Source organism: Mytilus galloprovincialis, chromosome 1, assembly GCF_965363235.1.
Source record: "Mytilus galloprovincialis chromosome 1, xbMytGall1.hap1.1, whole genome shotgun sequence".
NCBI classification, from domain to species: domain Eukaryota; kingdom Metazoa; phylum Mollusca; class Bivalvia; order Mytilida; family Mytilidae; genus Mytilus; species Mytilus galloprovincialis.
Genome location: NC_134838.1, coordinates 114,247,657 through 114,269,310, shown reverse-complemented (window position 1 = coordinate 114,269,310; position 21,654 = coordinate 114,247,657). Strand labels below are relative to the sequence as shown.

Genomic DNA, 21,654 nt, shown 5'->3' with positions numbered 1-21,654 from the left:
TACTTTGCACGGTCCTTATGCCCGTCAGACAGTTTTCACTTGACCTCGACCTCATTTCATGGATCAGTGAACAAGGTTAAGTTTTGTGGTCAAGTCCATATCTGAGATACTATGAGCAATAGGTCTAGTATATTTGGTGTATGGAAGGACTGTAAGGTGTACATGTCCAACTGGAAGGTGTCATCTGACCTTGACCTCATTTTCATAGTTCAGTGTTTATAGTTAAGTTTTTTTGTTTTGGTCTGTTTTTCTCATTCTTTATGTAATAGGTCTACTATATTTGTTGTATGGAATGCTTGTAAGGTGTACATGTCTAGCGGGCAGATGTCATCTGACCTTGACCTCTTTTTTATGGTTCAGTGGTCAAAGTTAAGTTTTTGAGTTTTTGTCATTGTATCTAATATTATATGCCATAGGCCAACTTTATTTGGTATATGGAAATATTTTATGATCTATGTCAGTCGCACAGGTTTTATTTGACCTTGACCTCATCTTCACGGTTCATTGCTCAGTGTTAAGTTTTTGTGTTTTGGTCTGTTTTTCTTAAACTATAAGCAAAAGGTCAACTATATTTGTTGTAAGGAAGAATTGTTAGCTGTACATGTCTGCCTGGCATGGTTCATCTGACCTTGAACTCATTTTCATGGTTCATTGGTCAATGTTTAGTTATCTTGGTTAATGTTAAGTTTATGTGATAGTTGTAATAAAGCTTTATATTTAGGACTATCAACATAATATCAATGATTAGTAAAGAAGGCGAGACATTTCAGCATGTGCACTCTTGTTAAATTATATATTCGCAACGTTTTATTTGTAAATAGTTACAAGAGCTGTCTCATTCTCCGTCTAGTTGACTTTTTAAAGAATCCATTCCTTAGCAAGGAAGAAGAAGTGTGTTATTATCTGTTATGGTGAGTCTCAGCCTCAGGTCTCAGTTGATACCACGGCTGAGTGAATGAGTGTTTGATCAGATCAAAAAATATAATAATACAATGTACAATGTATTATATATCATGATGTTTTTTTAATGACTTTCTATCTATCATCTTCCCGTCAAGGAGTGGAATCATTTTTGAGTGTATATACTCCAGCCCGTGAGTGAACAGCTAAAAAACAATGTACAGTTAAAATCGGTGCTGTAATTTAGATGTGGAGTAGTGTCGACACGCTGACGTCTTGGATAGTGTATCGAAAATGTTCCAAAGACGGGGAAGCTCAGATGTCTGGAGGTATGTTGTTGACTGACTATACAGCCCTCGCACGAGACAGACATACCGTACATATGTCATTTATGTCAGTCTACACGGGGTTAGATGTATGCATTCAAGTAATCATTTAAGTTAAACAAAAGTAAATTGAAAACTACGTTCAAACCTATGACTGCGTTGGATAAAAACCTATGCATGTAAAACAAATTTCGTTGTAGAAGGGTCTAAATACAGCACAAACAACATTTACCAAAAGACCAAAAAAGTGAAAAAGTATATTTAAACAAAATGCATTTGACTATTAAACAGGTCGAACAACTGATGTTCTTAAACCCTGCTGACTGTCATTGGCAATTGCCAGATAAAATTGATCACGAGATGTAACAAAATGGATCTTAATATAAATTTAATACTAATCTGTGGCCAAGATGTTATGCCACAAACACAAGGTGTCAATATTTTTTTTTGTACACCAGATCTAGATTTCGACAATATATGTCTCTTCAGTGATGTTAGGGATCGAAACGGTATTTGGAAGGCCATATAATTTACCCTCAATTTTAGATAACTTTTGAATTTTAAGAGTCAATATAGGATGAACGGATCATATAAACCGGAGGGAAAATACGATACAAGCCCAAACGAAAAAATATGAACAAGTCTAATAGATTCTATATATATATTATATTCGAACAATTTGTAATTTGATATGTATTCTGTCATTTATTGGCTTTTCTTTTATTCTTTGTTCAGAGACATATAATATGTGTATATATTTCTCTGGTTTGTTATAATCTTTATGCCCCTCGGGGCCCAAAATTGACTTATTCAATTTATCTTATCTGATTTTATACACAACAAGGAGAGCAGGATAGAGTCCAAACTATCATTACATATAGTGGCAACTGAGGGTGAAACAAACAATTTTTTTTTCTCAGAATCAAAAACAAATTATTTTTTTCTCCAAAAACTGGAAACAAACTTTTTTTTCCAAAAAAAAAACATAGCCCCCCCCCCCCCAGAAAATCAAATGGTTGCTGCCTAACTGATTGTTACGATAGTTTGGACTCTATCCTGCTCTCCTCGTTGTGTATAAAATCAGATAAGATAAATTGAATAAGTCAATTTTGGGCCCCGAGGGGCATAAAGATTATAACAAACCAGAGAAATATATACACATATTATATGTCTCTGAACAAAGAAAGAAAGAAAAGCCAATAAATGACAGAATACATATCAAATTACAAATTGTTCGAATATAATATATATATATAGAATCTATTAGACTTGTTCATATTTTTTCGTTTGGGCTTGTATCGTTTTTCACATTTTAAAAGTCTTGTTCAGTCCTGGAGCGGTTTGGAATGTGATTGTCGCTGTTCTGCTTGCAGATAATTCTTGAGCTGCTTATATTTTATGTTGCTTTTGGTTGCTCTGGTCTAGTATGTTTTACTTTCATCTAAAATTGTTGCCTATTTTTATTGCATGCTATCAGATGCTATGTATGTGAGTTTTAACTTTGTATTATAGGTTGTTTTAAGGAGGCTCGAGGGTATAAAAATTTCAGAAAAAAATTAAACATTTGTTTTTCATTACAAATTTTATTTATTACCTTTTGTAGTTGTTACTTTATCATATGGTACAAAAAACATTCAAAACAATTAATTCGTGTTGGCCCCAGATGAGTTTTAAAATGTAAACATCATTGAAAAAGTTCCAAATTATCTCCCTTTGGTGGAAAATTGCCATTTTTTGGCTTTAAAATTGAAATATCTCTTTTAACTCATCGGTGACCTATATTTTTTAATATAATTTCGATATATGCTGTACTTAAACTAAATTATTGTAAAATTTGAGCGATTTCTGTAATAAATTTCTTTTTTTATTTCGATATTACCTTTATGTCTCCTATTGGTTCAACAAAAAAAAAAACACTTTTACAAAGATGTATGCTTCTTTCGAAGGCAGATTATGAGCGCAAATGAACGGTGACCCCATTTTTTTATTTCATTTTTCTATTAACTATAAGATAAAGTTCATTTATAGAAAAATATAGAGAAATCGTATGTAAATGATTTAGACCCGCGAACCCCCTTAAGTGCTATTTATATGTTTTTTATATTCGGTCAAAAGCTCCTTAGAGCTTGTGTTTTATATTTGTACTTGAATGACGAATCAAAATATTTTTTATTTTTTTTTATCTTATCCAGAGACATATAATACATTATATTGTATGTCTCTGTCTTATCTTATGATTATTTATTTTTTTCACCTATTAAATATTCCCGCGGGGTAAACTCGAATAAATCGAAACGTCAACAGGAAATAAAACGTATGATGGGAAACAGGTGTTGTAGTCACTTCCGGTTTAACCAAAATATAGCTTGGAAATGGATTTATAGAAGAAAATCTAGATAATACGCTTACAGTAAATATTTTAAACATAAAGTCAATATTTTCTCACTAACTGTGACACGACAGAGACAGTATCATACCATATATTGGCAGAAATAATTATATTTTATCGAAGACTGGTTGATTCCCCCATCATGCCATAATTTTTGCATGTTATAAATATAGAAATGACAAATCACTTTCCACAGACCGTCTGCTTTAATACATAGAAACAGGCTTCCGTTTAAAATAACTTTTATTACTAGTGTTAACAAGAGTGGTCAGAAATGCCCATTATTTTGTCTGACTCCTAAAAGATTATTTGTTCGCTACTGTTATCAGGTTATGGTCAAATGTTAAATGAGCCTTAATTACTTAATGAATATCGTCTTTGGTCAAATCCCATAACATATTTTAGCTACAATTAGACTCACTGTAAGTAAGAGACAAATGGAGTAAAATGTTTATTGTTGACATTAAAATTGAGAATGGAAATAGGAAATGTACATGTGTCAGTGTCAAAGAGACAACACAGTGTTCCAGCTATTCCGAGATTACTCTGACGTCCAACGGCTATTTTGCCAGACAAGCTGGGGCCGTGGGATGTCAGAGCTCAGTCCATATTACAAAGTGGATATCTGCCCGTCCAAAATAGATGTACTGCTTTTTCGCCTCTGGTACCGACTTACGGCCTTGGAATTATGTAAATCAGGTTTCAATTTGTTAATTTTTCATTTATCTCTTCATTTATGTAAGTTTCACCTACCTGCCAACCTTTATTTGCTCATATTTAGACAGTTCGAACTATGTTCCAGCTAGGCCGTTTTCACAGGGTGGTGGACCACCCAACCTTTCCTGAGTGCCACCCTGTGCCCTTTTAACAGTTCCAGGGCGCCCTGCCTTTTTTGAAGATTGATTGTATATTATTTTGTTTGTTTTGATATGATCCGCCAATTACGTAATTTTACCTGGCGACAAGTTTGTGACTTTGTTAACGACCTCAAACTAATCAATGGTTACAACATGTGTCATAATCTGTTGTTACAGGTAATCCGTTTATCTGATGGGTCATTAATGGTCATCAACATTAATTCATTCAAATAGAATTGGTCAGTCGGCATTTATCTTTGAATAAATGTTCATGCGACAACTTGGGCACATTTGCAATGTTTACTGTAGTTTCATGGAGAAAACGTAATTGACAGAAAGTCGAACACCATGATCAACTTAAAAGCATTATTTTACTTGTTTTTCGTAAAATAAATAGCAAATTCAGACATATTTGTCTTTAACTGCTCTAAGTTTTGATACAAAAATAACAAAATTGGCCGCCATTGTTGATCTTAAATTACATCTACGTACTGTTTATAATCCTCCAAAGAAGGAGCACACAAGAATAAAGAAAGATAACTCAATCTTATTTTTTTTCTAGCATTGAGATACCTACTTAAGATTATCTTAAACATGTCTACATACTTCTGGCTTTAGAATTTATATGTTTAGGTCTTTGAGTTATGGGAAAAGTTAAAGAGTGTCTTAGTAGCCGGGTTGGTAGGGTGCCTTGGTCATCTTTTTCTGTATTCTTTATTTTTGATACAAATTTTCACTGTTCGCTATATATCCTAACATCATGAACATACATGTACATGTAGTGCATTTACTGAGCACAGCTGTTTTGTGCCTTATTGCCATTAAGGCCAAAAAATATAGTCTTGTTTCCTGCTATCCCTGATTGACCCTAAAGTTTTTTTGACAAACCAAAAAAAAGACAAGAAATATCAATTTGAGAACAGTAGTCCCGCAGGCTAGTCAAAATTTTGTTTAAAGGTTCTAGGAAAATTTTGATTGTCAACAAATCCAAGATTTTTTTTCCTGACCTTTACTGTCTGTATTGTTTGGTTTATTCACGTTTATTTTGATTGTCAGACATTGTTAACATGAATGATGTAAATATATTATGAGGCTCCTGACATTGTTGTACATGTATTTTAAGAAATAATTGGCACCATTCTTACCTTCTACATCAGTACATGTGTTTAATATAACTACACCATGGGTTGAAGTCATAAAACTCTGCTCATTGCTTGGAGCACAAAAATTAATGCTTGAAGCATGAAATCCAGCATTTTGATTGGTTGATTTTGGAGTATCACTATGAGTACATAGTTCATGTAGTTATAAATGTTAACTATATGTTTTAGAAAATGACAAAGTTATATGAACAGCCAGAACTCTCAGATTATACATTGTACAAGTTTAGCCTGTAATTTGCAGATGTCTAGTTTTTAGAGTAGTTCTTTTCTACTTTAGTACTTTAATATTATTTTAAATAGTTCTTAATTTAAACATGTTGGTGCATTGATTGTGTTTGAGAACCCAGTGATATTGTTGGCTTTTTTCAAAACTGCCTCTACTCTTTTTTATTGGGAAAATATGCGTCATTTTCATCAAATTGGGAAATTTAAAATAAACCACAAATTTGACTGAAACTTCAATTTACAGACCCCCTTTCAAGAGTCAACACCTGCTTTGAAATAAGACCCCTTTTTGTCAATGATTATACATAAATAGATCCTCAAATCTGCACATACAGACATTTTAGGCATGAAAAATGTTTAAATGAGTGTTTTTCAGTTTTTATTCATGCACAATTACTATTGAGACTGCACTGTTTGGGAAAAAAGTCTTTATGGAAATAATTTTAAGCCATTTTTTTTTCAAATTGGGATTCTTCTCCAGGGGAAAAAGCCTTTATTCTCCACTAATTTAAGGCAAACAATATCACTGGAACCTTGTATATACATTCCTGTCTAGCAGCTGGCCATGGTATTTTGTTATTTCGAAAAACATACAACCACCCATACCATATTGCAACTGCCAATGAAATAGTGACAGGAGGTTTTGGCATCTTATGGGGCCTTGTCCCTTTTTAGTTATATTTTATTTAGCCCAGCAGTTATTTAATATTGGTTCTGCAATTCATCTTTCATCTGTTTATGCTTGTAGTACAAATGTAAGACCATTTCTATTTGTTTCCCTTTCGAAGAAATCAAAATTTTAATGGCCAAAGTTCTAGTGATTTTGTAATTATGTTTGAACAGTTTTGAAGCAAGAGAGTACTAATACCATTTCTGATTTAATCTAACAAAATGAATATGGAAAATATTGATTTGTACATGTACCTCTATGAAGTAAACTGAATTACTAATAAACTAATGAAAATCAAAGGATAATACATTGTAACTCCAGACCTTAATTATGTTTTGTTTACTTCATGTCAGTATACATATTTGTCCTCTGAAGAACAATTTACTATTTTACTTGTAGGTGTAGGAAAATGTCTGCTTCAGCAGTATATATACTGGATGTGAAAGGCAAGGTAAGATTGCTTCAATACAACACAACATACAAATGTACATGTAGAAGGCAGCTGAAAATGACAATGAGAATACACTAAAGTTACATGTAAATGATCCTTCAGATTTAACAATAAAGAAGAAAATGATGTATATATTTTTACTTTAACCCTTTAACCCCAATCCTGCCTGTAGGCTGATGGCGACAACCATTCTTTGATGGCCCGTATGACCCTCCATACCTTTTTTGAACTTCTCCACCTGAACTGTCATGATAGCAGTGACTTCAACCAAGCAGTTCATGGTCCATAAACTCTTCTCAGACCTCTGTTTATGAAAATATGTCACTTTGAAAGATGCTCAAAATCGGAAAAACGTGAAAAGTAGCAAAAATTCAGGTGGGGTGGGCATCTTTTGATGGCCACTACATAACTGGTAGTCATTGTAGGTATAAACTATTATCGTAAATACATGCATAGGTGGTATATGAACACAAAGAGGTATAATATGGCCAATAGGAAACTAGTCTGTAAAATCTAGGTCACCGTTTGTTACAAAATCGGTAAAAACAGACATTTAGGCAGACCTGACTTGACAATGATAATTCGCCAGCATAAGTCTTAAGTCCCATATACTCCCAGTTAGCATGAATGGACTGCAGTAACTATAGGGTACGACTTGAATGAAAAAGAAACTCAGTCTGGTCAATGTTCACCTCTCAAGGTCGTTTAAAAATCAGAAAATAGACGGGAAATGACAATTTTTCAGTGGGGATGGGTTCAAACCCACTAGAAAATTGCATATGATTGCAATTTTTCGAAAATGCCTGATTTTCCAGAAATCTCTTGGGGGCGAATGAGTTAAAAACATGTGTACATTAACTCTTTTTAACTTGTTTGATAAAAATTAAAATTCTTTACTACATTCAAATCTTCAGAAATGATCCAGTACATCATGTACATGAAGTATTGAGTATTTCCCTCCTGTACTCTATACACTGAATCATAAATAGCTTTTCAGTACCTATATGAAGCGACCTTAGATTGTGATATCTCTGTAAGCAGGTAAGTAATTCAGCAACCAGACAACAGAAGTGTGAAGGTAAAAAGAGTTGAAAACAGATAGCTATAGTATCACTAGATTTTGAAAGAACATTTTTATTACACCAAATCTAACAACTGTCATGATAAAGTTTTATAAAACAAATGGGAATTATCCATGTAAAATAATTTAAAAAAAGTACATCACTATCATCTCAATTATCATGCACATGCTCCATGATTCTGTGTTGAATGTTATCAAGATCAATGTACATGTGCAACCGAAACCAGATAGTTATTTTTGCAGACAAAATTTTCGTTCATCAATTACATACATGTACATGTACCAAATGAAACATTTTGTTGGTTATATTTTATGGATAAGAAATATATATTAAAAAAAAACCTTTCACAGAAGACTATTTTACTACACATTCATGCATTGGTTCAATAGTTTCCTTAACATTATTATATACAGAAACTTGTTTCATATGATGTGACTATGACTTGGAGGGTTTCAAATTCACTATAACTAATTGAATTATTGTTAAATCCTAGATATACCCTCATATCATGTATGTGGGAAAAGATACATTGTACATACATGAATCAAATATTGCAGATTCTTGAAAATATCTATATTGCACATACAATTTCAATAAAAAAGGATCTTCATATGTATATCTTTATAGGTATTAATATGTCGGAATTATCGAGGCGACATAGATATGTCTTGTATAGACAAGTTCATGTCATTAGTGATGGACAGAGAAGAAGAAGGCCATATGACACCAATCATTCAACATGGAAACGTAACCTTTGTTTATATTAAATACAATAACCTGTACTTGGTGGCTACTACTCTGAAGAACTGTAACATTGCATTGGTCTTCTCATTCCTACACAAGCTAGTCCAGGTAAATAGACAAATTTATGTACATGAGGAATAATAATTATATGTGGAGTAACTAGTTTTGACTTTTGAGACATAATTAAGTGAAGAATGCTTTCCAAGTCTGCTCTGACTCCTGCGTGTCAGTTTCAAAAGACTGATTAAACAGTCTTAACACTGTTATCTCTTCAAAATTGTCATATTGGGATTATAACCCAGTCACATTTTTTGCAATAATAAAAACATTGCAATAATTTCTGAATTTACAGTATTAAGTTGTTAAGGCCTCTATTTAACATTTGCACAGAAGACTTATTATTTTGGTTTCCATTACAGATTATGATTGAATACTTCAAAGAAATAGAAGAAGAAAGTATCAGAGACAACTTTGTCCTAATTTATGAACTTTTGGATGAGGTGATGGACTTTGGATTCCCACAAACCACAGATAGTAAAATTTTACAAGAGTAAGTAGCACAAAAAAAGGATTTATTGTACAAATCTATATGCATTTTTCTTTAATATCCAATATTTTCTATACCAAGTACACAGTGCCAGACAAGAGTTTCCAGCAATACTCTGTAGCAAGTTATATTGTCAGGTCACATTAATTGTTTTCTATTAATCCATTGAAAAAATTGGTATTGCTGGAGGTGTTGATCCCTTTTCACGTCAACTATCAAATGTTCTTAAATTACTTCCAAAAATGATTTTATATCTGTTCGAAATGTTTCCTGAAATCAGCCATTTTTGACTAAAATTTATTAGTCACAGATAAGCTAACAGACCGACCTATATTTGAACGTTGTTTACCATGTTTACCAATAGAACTAAATATGCTACTGTTGATACATATAACAGCAATTTAAATTTTTTTTTTTGATTTTGGAAATATGTTTGATGCATTTGTATATATATACCAGCTTACAAGTATTAGATTACTGTAAGGAAGATAGTTTTGAATCATTATAATTTGAAACAATTCACAAACTAAAAAGTTCTTTTAAAATGACATTGAGCATTGATTGATCGGTTCAATGCTGTTACCAATAAATGTTCAAAAGGCTACAGCCTGGATTATTCCCCCTTTGGTGTAATGCAGCAATGTCTTGTTTCAATTTTTTACCAGGCTGAACACATCTCAAACACACAACTGTTCGATGGTTTAACAGATTGTCTTATTTGAGTGACAGTTTCAATTCTGTCTTAATAATTTTCGATGATCTACCACCAATGTTTTCCTTTATTAAGGTATATTACTCAAGATGGACATAAGTTAGAGGTTGCTCCTCGTCCTCCTATGGCTGTCACTAATGCTGTATCATGGAGATCAGAAAAGATTAAATATAGAAAGAATGAAGTATTCTTAGATGTTATAGAATCTGTTAATTTATTGGTAAGTCTTTTAAAAGTACATGTAAATGTGGACTAATAGTCAAACATATATATATCTTTATTACCAAAGTCTATATAAACTATAGGTATACAATTATATCAACATCAATAATACATATAATACATACATAAACACAGACTATGTGACAGAAGAAGGTGTTGTAGTAATAAACAAACATTATTTTAACATTTCGGATCTAAGCTTAAAAGATCTAAATATAAATTTACCTAAATTACACAATTCTTTTACATTATTAGTACTCATCAGTTTAATAAATTTGTACATCGACGGTTTTTTCCAATAAAAAGGCTTAATATAAATTGTTCTAAAACCTTGAAAACGTGGACATTTGAGGATGAAATGAAACTCATCCTCTATATCATTTTTACAAAAAGTACATTTTTTATACATAAACATAAACATATATATTATATATAAAAGAATGACTGAAAAGGGACATGTATATATGTTTATGATTAGTTCAAAACAAGAACATTTCTGGATTTGGACCTTCGTATATTTTATTTATATGACATGATACCGACAATTGATATGAACAGCAGGAAGAAATGACAATTTTTTTTAGGATAGTTCAAAGATTTCTAATAAATTACCAAATACTTTACAAAAAGAAAACACATTTTTGCATTAGGAAATAGTTTTAATCTGGAAATTTGAAAATCAATAAAAAAATCACTGATAAATGACTTAAAAATAAAGAACTATGAACCATTTTCTTTGTGTGTTTCAGTTTCCATTTTCCCTATATTTTACAGGTTAGTGCTAATGGTAATGTTTTAAGAAGTGAGATTGTAGGGGCTATTAAGATGAGGGTATATTTATCTGGAATGCCTGAGTTAAGACTAGGACTAAATGATAAAGTCTTATTTGAAAGTACTGGAAGTAAGTACAAAGGTACACATATCATATTACTTGATCTAACAAACTTGTGTAAACAGAAAGAAAAAAATAATTGTTTTTAATAATTTTAGATGATCTTAGGACTTGATGATGTAGTTGGATAAATTTAATGCTAAGGTTATAAGGTGTAATACCACCAAATCATAGTAAATCTCAAAACAACATATTTTCAGCCATACTTCAATTTTTTATTATTGCTTACTGATTTAAAGAAAAAATGCAAAATGAGGTCTAATGATCACAAAAATTCTATTTTATAAGAAAAAAATCTTTACTTTTTTGTTTACAGGAGGAAAGAGTAAATCGGTAGAATTAGAAGATGTGAAGTTCCACCAGTGTGTGAGATTATCTAGATTTGAGAATGATAGAACAATATCCTTTATACCACCTGATGGAGAATTTGAACTGATGTCTTACAGGCTAAATACACATGTAAGTTTTACAATAACACACAAAATTAATACACATGTAAGTTTTATAAAAACACACAGACTTAATACACATGTAAGTTTTATAACAATACACAGACTTAAGGTAGCACAATACAAAGATTTATCATCCCAAATCAGACATCTTTAAACTGATGTAACTCCACTCATCCTTCTTTAAATTTTATAAATGAGGTACCAAAAGAAAGAAGAATGATTAATCTTTCAAATTGTGATAATTTCATTATGACATAATTATTACGGGAGAAATCCGTTTGCGCCAAAAATGCGTCCTTTTGCGCCACAACTTTTTTTCTCCAATGCTACGTTTGCGCCACCTGTTTTAAAATTACATGGTATCATTTGCGCCAAAAATAAAACATACGATTGCGCCATCAGAAGAAAAATGACTTCCCTGCTCCTTTTTTCGGACTTGGAATTGGCAGTTTACACGGCAAATGTTTCCTTTTCTGAAACATATCTTCTTCTTACTGCTGCTGCATGGGTAATTTAATGTAGATAGTAGCTTGTAACTTCAATTTATTGTCCCAAAAAAACACAAACATTGAAGGATGAAATGCATAAAACAGTTCATTATAATGCCCATGGAATGCTTTTGCCCCTTTACTGGTACGTCTTGCGGTAGAGAGTTTTAGCCCATACGCATGGTGGAAACAAAGTACTGTGTCATCAACCTATGTGACTAAAACATAACCAGCAAATGCTTCTATTTGCTTATCTTTTGGCATATCTTTTATTAAATACTCAGCAAAGTAACAGTTTTTCTTCCCTCTCAATACATGGACTGTCAATGCATTTTAAGTCATTTCTAGCCGGATGCTCATCTTAATGGTGAAATATCTCCGAACATAAGTTATGATACTTTTAAAGCCAAAAATAAGAATAAATATATACTAATCATTAATACTTATGATAGATATGTGTACAGGTAAATTGGCGCAAATAAGTTCCGAATATTGGCGCAATTGATATATTTGGAAAACAAAATTTGGCGCAAATGATACCACTGAAAAACAATAATTGGCGCAAAAGGACTGCTGCCATTATTACATAATTAATTGTTATGTAATTAGTTGCTATATTGTGATGTTCCAACTTGAATAAATTTAGCTTCTTTGTTATTCATAGCATCCCAAAATATTTTATAGATTCTTGTACAACACAGCTTGACCTCCAAAACTGTGTCTCAGATTTTTATACGACCGCAAAAATTTTAATTTTTTGGTCGTATATTGCTATCACGTTGGCATCGTCGTCGTCTGCGTCGTCGTCGTCGTCGTCGTCGTCGTCGTCGTCGTCCGAATACTTTTAGTTTTCGCACTCTAACTTTAGTAAAAGTGAATAGAAATCAATGAAATTTTAACACAAGGTTTATGACCACAAAAGAAAGGTTGGGATTGATTTTGGGAGTTTTGGTCCCAACATTTTAGGAATAAGGGGACAAAAGGGCCCAAATAAGCATTTTCTTGGTTTTCGCACTATAACTTTAGTTTAAGTGAATAGAAATCTATGAAATTTTGACACAAGGTTTATGACCACAAAAGGAAGGTTGGGATTGATTTTGGGAGTTTTGGTTCCAACAGTTTAGGAATTAAGGGCCAAAAAAGGGCCCAAATAAGCATTATTCTTGGTTTTCGCACAATAACTTTAGTATAAGTAAATAGAAAACAATGAAATTTTAAAAACAAGGTTTATGACCATAAAAGGAAGGTTGGGTTTGATTTTGGGAGTTTTGGTCCTAACAGTTTAGGGATAAGGGGCCCAAAGCAGTGGCGGATTCAGAGGGGGGCGTAGAGGGCGTACGCCCCCCCTTTTGTGTTTGGACTTTGTAAAAAAATCAAATAGACTATAGACTTCGTGAAATTTGTCATTGCCCGTGTATTTTGTTTTTATGCGACAATTCGTTACTTATAAAGGTATATTTTGCTCCTATTTACTGTAATTATTGGTTATGTCAAAGTCATGTGATTTGCTACGGTGGAGTTAACCAGTGCGTCGAAAAAACGTCACTCAAGTCATTTCCAAATTCAAATTACAGTAGCACATTGCGTATGCTGGTCATCAAGGATGACACGCATGACACCTTTAAAGCGACAAAGAACGTAGACTAGTTGACTTCTATTTCACAATTCCACTAAACAGAAAGTAATACTCTATTACACTCTCATGAAAAAAAAAGATTCACTGCAATATTATTTACCTACGAAAACATGTTAACCCCACACGCCCTGCAGTCTATTAATAACATAGCTGAATAATGATCCCCATGCAGTCAGTAAGCTCTAGATAGATTTAAAGTCTAAGGTACGGACCATTTGATTTGAGGTGGCAGTCTGCGATGTTTGAGAGAAACTATTCTTAGCCTGATTTTTGCCTTAAACAAAAATTGAATTGATTGAAAACAATAATCTTGTCCACTTATTTGCCATTAGGAACAAAAATTTCCAACAGAAATATTTAGCATTAAATGATCATGATGAATTATAAACTGACGTAGTTTTTGGGGGGCCGGGGGTTTGCATGTAAATCCCATATCTGACCGGAAAGTCTGTTTCGCCGAACAGATATATTGAACACTTTTTTCAAGGCCCGGCTACAACCCACCTGCTTCGTGTGGCCTTTATCGACCATAATTCATAAATTCGTTGTCATTTCAGACTCATTCGTATCCTTTGGTTGAGTTGGAACCCCTCAATTCTCTTGTTGGCTGAAACATTTCAACCTTGGAAACATTTTGATATAGAAATTGCTTGTTTGTGTCTTAACTCGGGTCGGTCATATTGTAAATTTCATTGAATACCTCAGCGTAAATCTTGTTTACAACAAGAAATTTGTGAGGTTATACTAACTAAACATACAACAAACGAGAATTTTCCATCTCAATTTTTTACTGACAAGTCCACATCAAATATATTAGTCCATAGCTTTGGATCTATCCAATCATTTTATAATAGACACTTTAAAATGGGGAGAGTACGGCATCAAAAATGTTTAACCCTTACACTTTACCACAACTATAAAATATACATGCCCAAAGTCAGGAACCGTTTTAAAAGTGCATTTTACACTTATTTTATGTTTTTTAGCCTAAAAAATGTCCAAAAAAAAAAATTCGCCTCGCTCTGCTCGGCGAATTTTTTCACTTCGCCCCCCCTTTCCAAAATCCTGGATCCGCCCCTGCAAAGGGTCCAAAATTGAACTTTGTGTGATTTCATTAAAAATTGAATAATTGGGGTTCTTTGATATGCCGAATCTAACTATGTATGTAGATTCTTAATTTTTGGTCCCGTTTTCAAATTGGTCTATATTAAGGTTCAAACTAAGTTTGATTTTAACAAAAATTAAATTCTTGGGCTTATTTGATATGCTTTATCGAAATATGTACTTTCATTTTTGATTATGGGCCCAGTTTTCAAGTTGGTCCAAATCAGGATTCCATATCAAGTATTGTGCAATGGCAAGAAATTTTCAATTGCACAGTATTGCACAATAGCAAGAAATATCTAATTGCACAATATTGTGCCATAGCAATTAATTTTCAATTGGAGTTATCTTTCTTTGTATAGAATAGTAGTTGATAATATATGTTGGAAATTTGCCAGACATGATTATGATGTCATTTTCTATTTTTATTTGCCAATAACTTTATGTAAATAACTTCATTGGAAATTTGCCAATATAAAATGTTGCTGATGAAGCTTTTTTTCCTTATCTTATCTAAAATGTTTTTAGATAATATATGTTGGACATTTGCCAGACATGACTATGATGTCATTTTCTATTTTTATTTGCCAATAACTTTATGTAAATAACTTCATTGGAAATTTGCCAATATAAAATGTTGCTGATGAAGCTTTTTTTCCTTATCTTATCTAAAATGTTTTTAGATAATATATGTTGGACATTTGCCAGACATGACTATGATGTCATTTTCTATTTTTATTTGCCAATAACTTTATGTAAATAACTTCATTGGAAATTTGCCAATATAAAATGTTGCTGATGAAGTTTTTTTTATTGTTTTATACAATAAACAATGTTCATTCACTTTTACTACCAACCAATCTTTACCATTCAGTGATAACAAGCACTTTATTTTACATTTTAATATTTTATGATGTATTTAAAAGAGTAGTTATTGTTGCAAACTCCATTAGAAATTTGAATTGATATCAGTTTTGGAAAAAAGGAAACGGGGATGTGAAAAAAAGGGGGGGGTTTAAATTCTTCTCATTTCAGATTTCATAAATAAAAAGAAAATTTCTTCAAACATTTTTTTGAGAGGATTAATATTCAAGAGCATAGTGAATTGCTCAAAGGCAAAAAAAAAACTTTTAAGTTCATTAGACCACATTCATTCTGTGTCAGAAACTTATGCTGTGTCAACTATTTAATTTTAGATTTACAAAGTTTGAAGAAGAAATCTTTAATTGATTTGTAAAATCTTGACATTTGTTTTGTGTAAAAAAAAAACCATGTAATGTCAAAAATTTGATCACAATCCAAATTCAGAGCTGTATCACGCTTGAATGTTTTGTCCATACTTGCCCCAACTGTTCAGGGTTCGACCTCTGCGGTCATATAAAGCTGCGCCCTGCGGAGCACCTGGTTCCTATTGTATTTCATTCTCTCATAAATCTTCAATGAAGTTTGCAACATCAATTCATAAGAGATCACTAAATTCAATGTGGTATAAAATTTGTTCTATCGATGTTTTTTGAAATCTGAGACACAGTTTTGGAGGTCAAGCTTGTTCAAGATGTCAGATGTTTTCTGGTCTGTGTGTTAGTCCACCTGTCCCCCTTAATTTTGATGTAATGATAATAATAGTTTTATTGCTTTGTTATATGTTTTGAATATTTACAGGTAAAACCATTAATATGGGTGGAGTCAGTTATAGAAAGACACGCCCACAGTAGGGTGGAATATATGATCAAGGTAAGATAGACTCCATAGTTTTAATTGGTATTTAACATCAATCAAGAAAAAGCTTTCCCAGAATGTTATGTGAAAGAGTTAAATTCTGCTATGATTCAATAGGATAACCAAGAAAAATAGATTTTTGTTGAATTTAAAGTATTTAGGAAGCTTTAGTGTCATTATGATCACAGGAGGGTCTAAAGATAAACGTTGGTCAAATAATTTAAGTCACTGAAATTGTTGCTAGATTTAAGGTATCTGTTGAGTTTACTGTGTATAATTCTGATCTTAATACACATACCTGTAATAAATGTATATAACTTAAGGTGGTACCTAACACCTTGACTAAAATTAATTTGGCTCATTTAATTTTCAGAAAATTTTAACAAAACATGTAATTTGATACTTTGACTTAAACATAAAAATTTCAAAAAATTTGAACCCGGCAAATTATTGGAAAAAATTGGGTGGATATATAGCAGTTTGACTAACACTAATTTTGATCATTGAGAAGCTTAATATTTCCTTAGCAATACAATGTCATTAAAACGTTTAGCTGATTTTACAGAGTTATCTCCCTGTAGTGTTAATTACCACCTTAATAAGTACAAAATGCATAACATCAACAGTAGTAGTGTAATTTTTTTTAATTGATTATAAGATATTATGTAAATGAATGAGGCATGGAGTATTGCTGAGATGTATATGTATTGTCAGATCTGAAGAGTTAATGTCTTATTTATATATATTACATAGCTAAAATTGCTGTGATAAAGTATTTTTCTTCTGAGATGCCTTGTTTTACTTAATACTTGTTTAACGATAACATGTTGAATGATTCATGTGCTTTGTCCTTTCAGGCTAAAAGTCAGTTTAAAAGACGATCAACAGCCAACAATGTAGAAATAATCATTCCAGTTCCAACAGACGCTGATACACCAAAGTTTAAAACAACAGTTGGTAGCTGTAAATATGCACCAGACTTGAATTCTGTCATCTGGACAATTAAATCATTCCCAGTAAGTAAAGATTTACCAGAATATATGATTTATATATTGTAGGATATTAAAGTATCTTCCATAAAATTATTATTTTTTCTTCTTCTGATTTTAACCTCAAATGTCCATAAAGGTCACAAAATTATCTTGAAAACTTGGCTGGATTCATGTTAGAAAGTGTTCATGGCAAACATGATCAACAATACAAGATACCTTAAATTCCATAAGAACTGAAACTGTTGGCTGATTCCTTAGAACTATTACACACTATTACTTTACATGTAAACGACTATCTTTTTAGCATATTTTTTGCTTACACTCTTTAAAACAATAATTGATATACAGAAACATGTTCTAGTTTCATTCAACATACATAATCTTGTTGCATTGTGCCTCATGGGAGTGTCTTGGTTTTGTTTTATGCTACAATTTATACTTAAAGGGCAATACCCTCATATGTCTGTCAAGTTTTTGGACTTCTGTTAGCCATGACAGAATAATATGAAAATTTGGATTGTACTTGAGAACTTTATTGGCAAATGAATTTTGTTATTTATTAAATTTATACTTATTATAGGGAGGAAAAGAGTATTTGATGAGAGCACACTTCAATTTACCAAGTGTACTAGCAGAAGACTCTGAGGGCAAACCTCCAATTCATGTCAAGTTTGAGATTCCATACTTCACTGTATCTGGTATACAGGTAACTATTTATGCTATTTACCTCAAGTGGCAAATTTATACATTGTATGTAAATTTAGTTTGGAAAATATTTTTAAAGAGAAACTTGTTATTTATTACATGTGTTCCAGTCTGATTTGCAATGTTAAACCAAAGGCTAATTTCAATTTATACACATTGATGAACTGTGATGAATAAATTTGAGAGGCCACCTGTTATTAATTTCTAGCTCTACTGATTAACACCAGATTCTTATTTATTTGTTGTAAAGCATATGATTTAACATTCATGTAATACACTTTATTTGGATTACAAACCCATAAAATAAACATGAAATATATTTATATTCTAGGTAAGGTATTTAAAGATTATAGAGAAGAGTGGATACCAGGCATTACCATGGGTTAGATATATTACACAGAATGGAGACTACCAACTCCGTACACAGTGAACAAAACAATGAGAGAATACATTATTGTTGTCTATTTATTGTTTCATAATAAAAATCGCAAATTATTCTTAGTCAATGATAAGTTTTACCATATTTATTCATTTCAATCATGCATTGCTCACTGTTGTATGAAATGTGCTAAGATTAAATTATAACTTTTAGCCAGTACATTACTGTGTCACAGTGTGTAAGAATATACAATTATTGTAACATTTTCTCTGAAAAGTGGTAAGATATTAATATATTTAAACCTAAAGCCAGCTTATGTTTCTGTTTTCATGTGCAATGTTTTGTTAATAAATAAAATAATGTTTGTCTGGTAGGCTGTAAATCCTGTGTAACAGGGTTTTCTCTCAAGTTAAAATAATTCTTTCAGTGGACCTGCATGAAAGCAAGCCCATTCAATGAGTAATTTGCCTTAAGCTTATGCATGTTAAGTCTTTTTTGCATTTAAGTTATACATGCTAATGCTTAGAAATATTTACAATACAGATACATTCAAGAGTCTACACAAATAATTATTTAAAAAAAACTCTCATAGTGCTGTTTATAAAATGAAACATTGTTGTCAACATGAACATGAATAAATGGAAATATTGAAATATCACTTAGTTATTATTTTCTAGCCTGCAATTATGTTACATCAGAGGATTCATATGTATGAAGTTAAATAAAATGAACCTCAGATAATAATTCAAAACAGAAAATCCCTAATCAAATGGCAAAATCAAAAGCTGAAAAACATCAAACGAATGGATAAAAACTGTCATATTCCCGACTTGGCACAGGATTTTTTATGCAGAAAATGGTGGATTGAACCTGGTTTTACTGCTAGCTAAACCTCTCACTTGTATGATAGTCATATCAAATTCCGTTATATTGAGAACGATGTGTGGAAGAAACTAAGACATTATAGGTTAAAAAGTCTAAAATAGGAGTACAGCAGTCAACATTTTTGTTTTTCATGGGGAGGATGATGGCTGTGACTGCGGCTATAGCAATTTGCACTTTACCTCTATGTCTTATCCAAACAAAACTTTACCTATGATGGTAAAAATAATGATCGAAGTAGTTTATGGTCAGACCTTGATAGACGGTCATTTTCACCTCACCTTCACCTCTTTGAAATCCAGATGTCAGATAAGTTTTCAAGATGAGGTTTATTTTCAGGTACTTTAAGAAATAGTCAATGGTTTGTTTGGTATAGCAATGGGTTGCAAAAAATACATTTCTGACTGTCATGTCCTATAAGCCTTGACCTTAATCTTATTTGGTAGGTCACGTTTGGAGAAAAAAGTACTTGATTATGGTTAGGACATTTGGAACATATTTGCCGTCATCTAGGTAACATATATTCCAAAGGAGTCTACCAACTTATGATGTGTTTGTAAAAAGTTTTGAAAAGATGATTTGAACATCAAATCGAAAAACTCATTCTGACAAAATTGACTCTAGATGAATTAAGAAATTTGTTTATGTCCCATTTGGTCATACAGCTTCAAATGTTTCAACATATCTACACATCACTGGCTTTCAACTGTTCAGGTTTTAGCTTTCCAGATAACATACTTCAGTTGACCTGAATAAAAATTATGTTTTATAATACCTTGTACTGCTTCATAAATGTTTGTTTGTACAATGTATTAATCCAACATAAAGACAATGTACAAGTCTTTTATTAAAAAATACACTCTATTGATAAACCAAATTATTCATCAAAGTATTCTGATTTGATCTGTTAGATTTGTCTTCAATTGTGTAGTTGAAGGTAATAAGAGACAAATGCAACCTCTTGATAGACATTTTAAATCAATGATACAACAATAAAAAAGGCTAGAAAACAAATACCACAGTTATAACTCAACACAATCGAAAAAAGGCTAGAAAACAAATACCACAGTTATAACTCAACACAATCGAAAAAAGGCAAATGCACATTTTTTAAAAGTTAAAAAAATATTCAGAAAAAGAAATTCCTCATCAAATTCTAGAATTAAAACAGAAGAAATTATGAAACTTCACAATGCCAAACTTCCATGTATAAAACCTTCCTGTAAGATCAAAGTTCGAAATTCATCAATAGGATGCAAAACTGAAAAAAAACAATCAATAGAAAAAAAGAAATACAGAGTTTTGGTCAGTTAACAAAAGAAACTATCAGAATCTATAACAGTCGGTAATTTTCTTCACCAGGTAAAAGCTATGTGTCATTCACAGACATAATTTGGGGTCTTATAAAATAACGTTTTAAAAAACACAAGTAAAACTAACCGGTATAAGATTAGATTGTCAAAGACGAGCACGGTAAAAGACCGATGGTTGACCAAGAAGTATAGGTCATAACACAATGATGGCAATCTATGAAATTTGTCGGGTCCAAATAAAAAAAAAAAAAAATCGGATACTAGTAAACAAAGACTCTCTGGTTTTGAAATGTTTTGATGTTTGAGGACTTATATATCTAATCTATATAATAGGTGTTGCAATATAGAAGCTTGTTTTTGAATTGTTTAACAATTGGATGTGTTGATTTTTAAGTACTAAGAAATTAGTTCAGGCAAAGTTGACTTAGGACAGATATTCGTTTAATGTTCCATTACGTCACCTCACTCGGTATGTTTGTATGTATTTATGCATTCCTTGCTTATAAATGTTAAGGTTGAGGGTTCCTGATTCAAGGTGCAATCACTGAGAAAAGCGGCTTCGGATGCAAAAAATTTATGCAGGGTTGAATCATTGAATCATTATACGACACAATATTTTTTCTCTCGATTTTCATGTACCAGTTCCGCCATTTACAAGAACAAAGTAAAATAAAAATAAATAATGCATCCTTAAAATCTGCTAATCACAACTGAAAAATAACCTCACAGAGAGGGCGATTTTGCACAGAAATATTAAGATTACTGCATACAGAACCAAACAATGTTCATTGTTGTTTTTGTAAA

The 21,654-nt window shown here is 31.9% G+C and overlaps 1 protein-coding gene across 2 annotated transcripts; it reads left to right on the top strand.

The window, feature by feature from the left end:
- The first annotated feature begins 3,537 nt into the window (after positions 1 to 3,537).
- LOC143052354 (AP-1 complex subunit mu-1) lies at positions 3,538 to 19,310 on the top strand. 2 transcript variants are annotated; one of them, XM_076225370.1, is made up of 11 exons: positions 3,538 to 3,636; positions 6,930 to 6,981; positions 8,691 to 8,915; positions 9,227 to 9,357; positions 10,142 to 10,286; positions 11,063 to 11,189; positions 11,497 to 11,639; positions 16,523 to 16,594; positions 17,437 to 17,595; positions 18,152 to 18,277; positions 18,608 to 19,310. In XM_076225370.1, exons 2-11 carry the CDS (start codon positions 6,940 to 6,942, stop codon positions 18,704 to 18,706), a joined length of 1,269 nt encoding a protein of 422 aa, XP_076081485.1. In that variant the 5' UTR covers positions 3,538 to 3,636; positions 6,930 to 6,939; the 3' UTR covers positions 18,707 to 19,310. The 2 variants fall into 2 exon arrangements, with proteins under 2 accessions (XP_076081485.1, XP_076081478.1); XM_076225363.1 differs by having other exon boundaries at positions 11,063 to 11,201.
- The last annotated feature ends 2,344 nt before the right edge of the window (positions 19,311 to 21,654 follow it).

What these genes read in the sequence shown, in the direction of transcription:
- LOC143052354 (XM_076225363.1), top strand. Translation starts at nt 6,940, where the DNA reads ATGTCTGCTTCAGCAGTATATATACTGGATGTGAAAGGCAAG. An exon ending in TCCTACACAAGCTAGTCCAG is followed by an intron (nt 8,916 to 9,226) that starts GTAAATAGACAA and finishes TTTCCATTACAG; the next exon opens with ATTATGATTGAATACTTCAA. An exon ending in GGACAATTAAATCATTCCCA is followed by an intron (nt 17,596 to 18,151) that starts GTAAGTAAAGAT and finishes TACTTATTATAG; the next exon opens with GGAGGAAAAGAGTATTTGAT.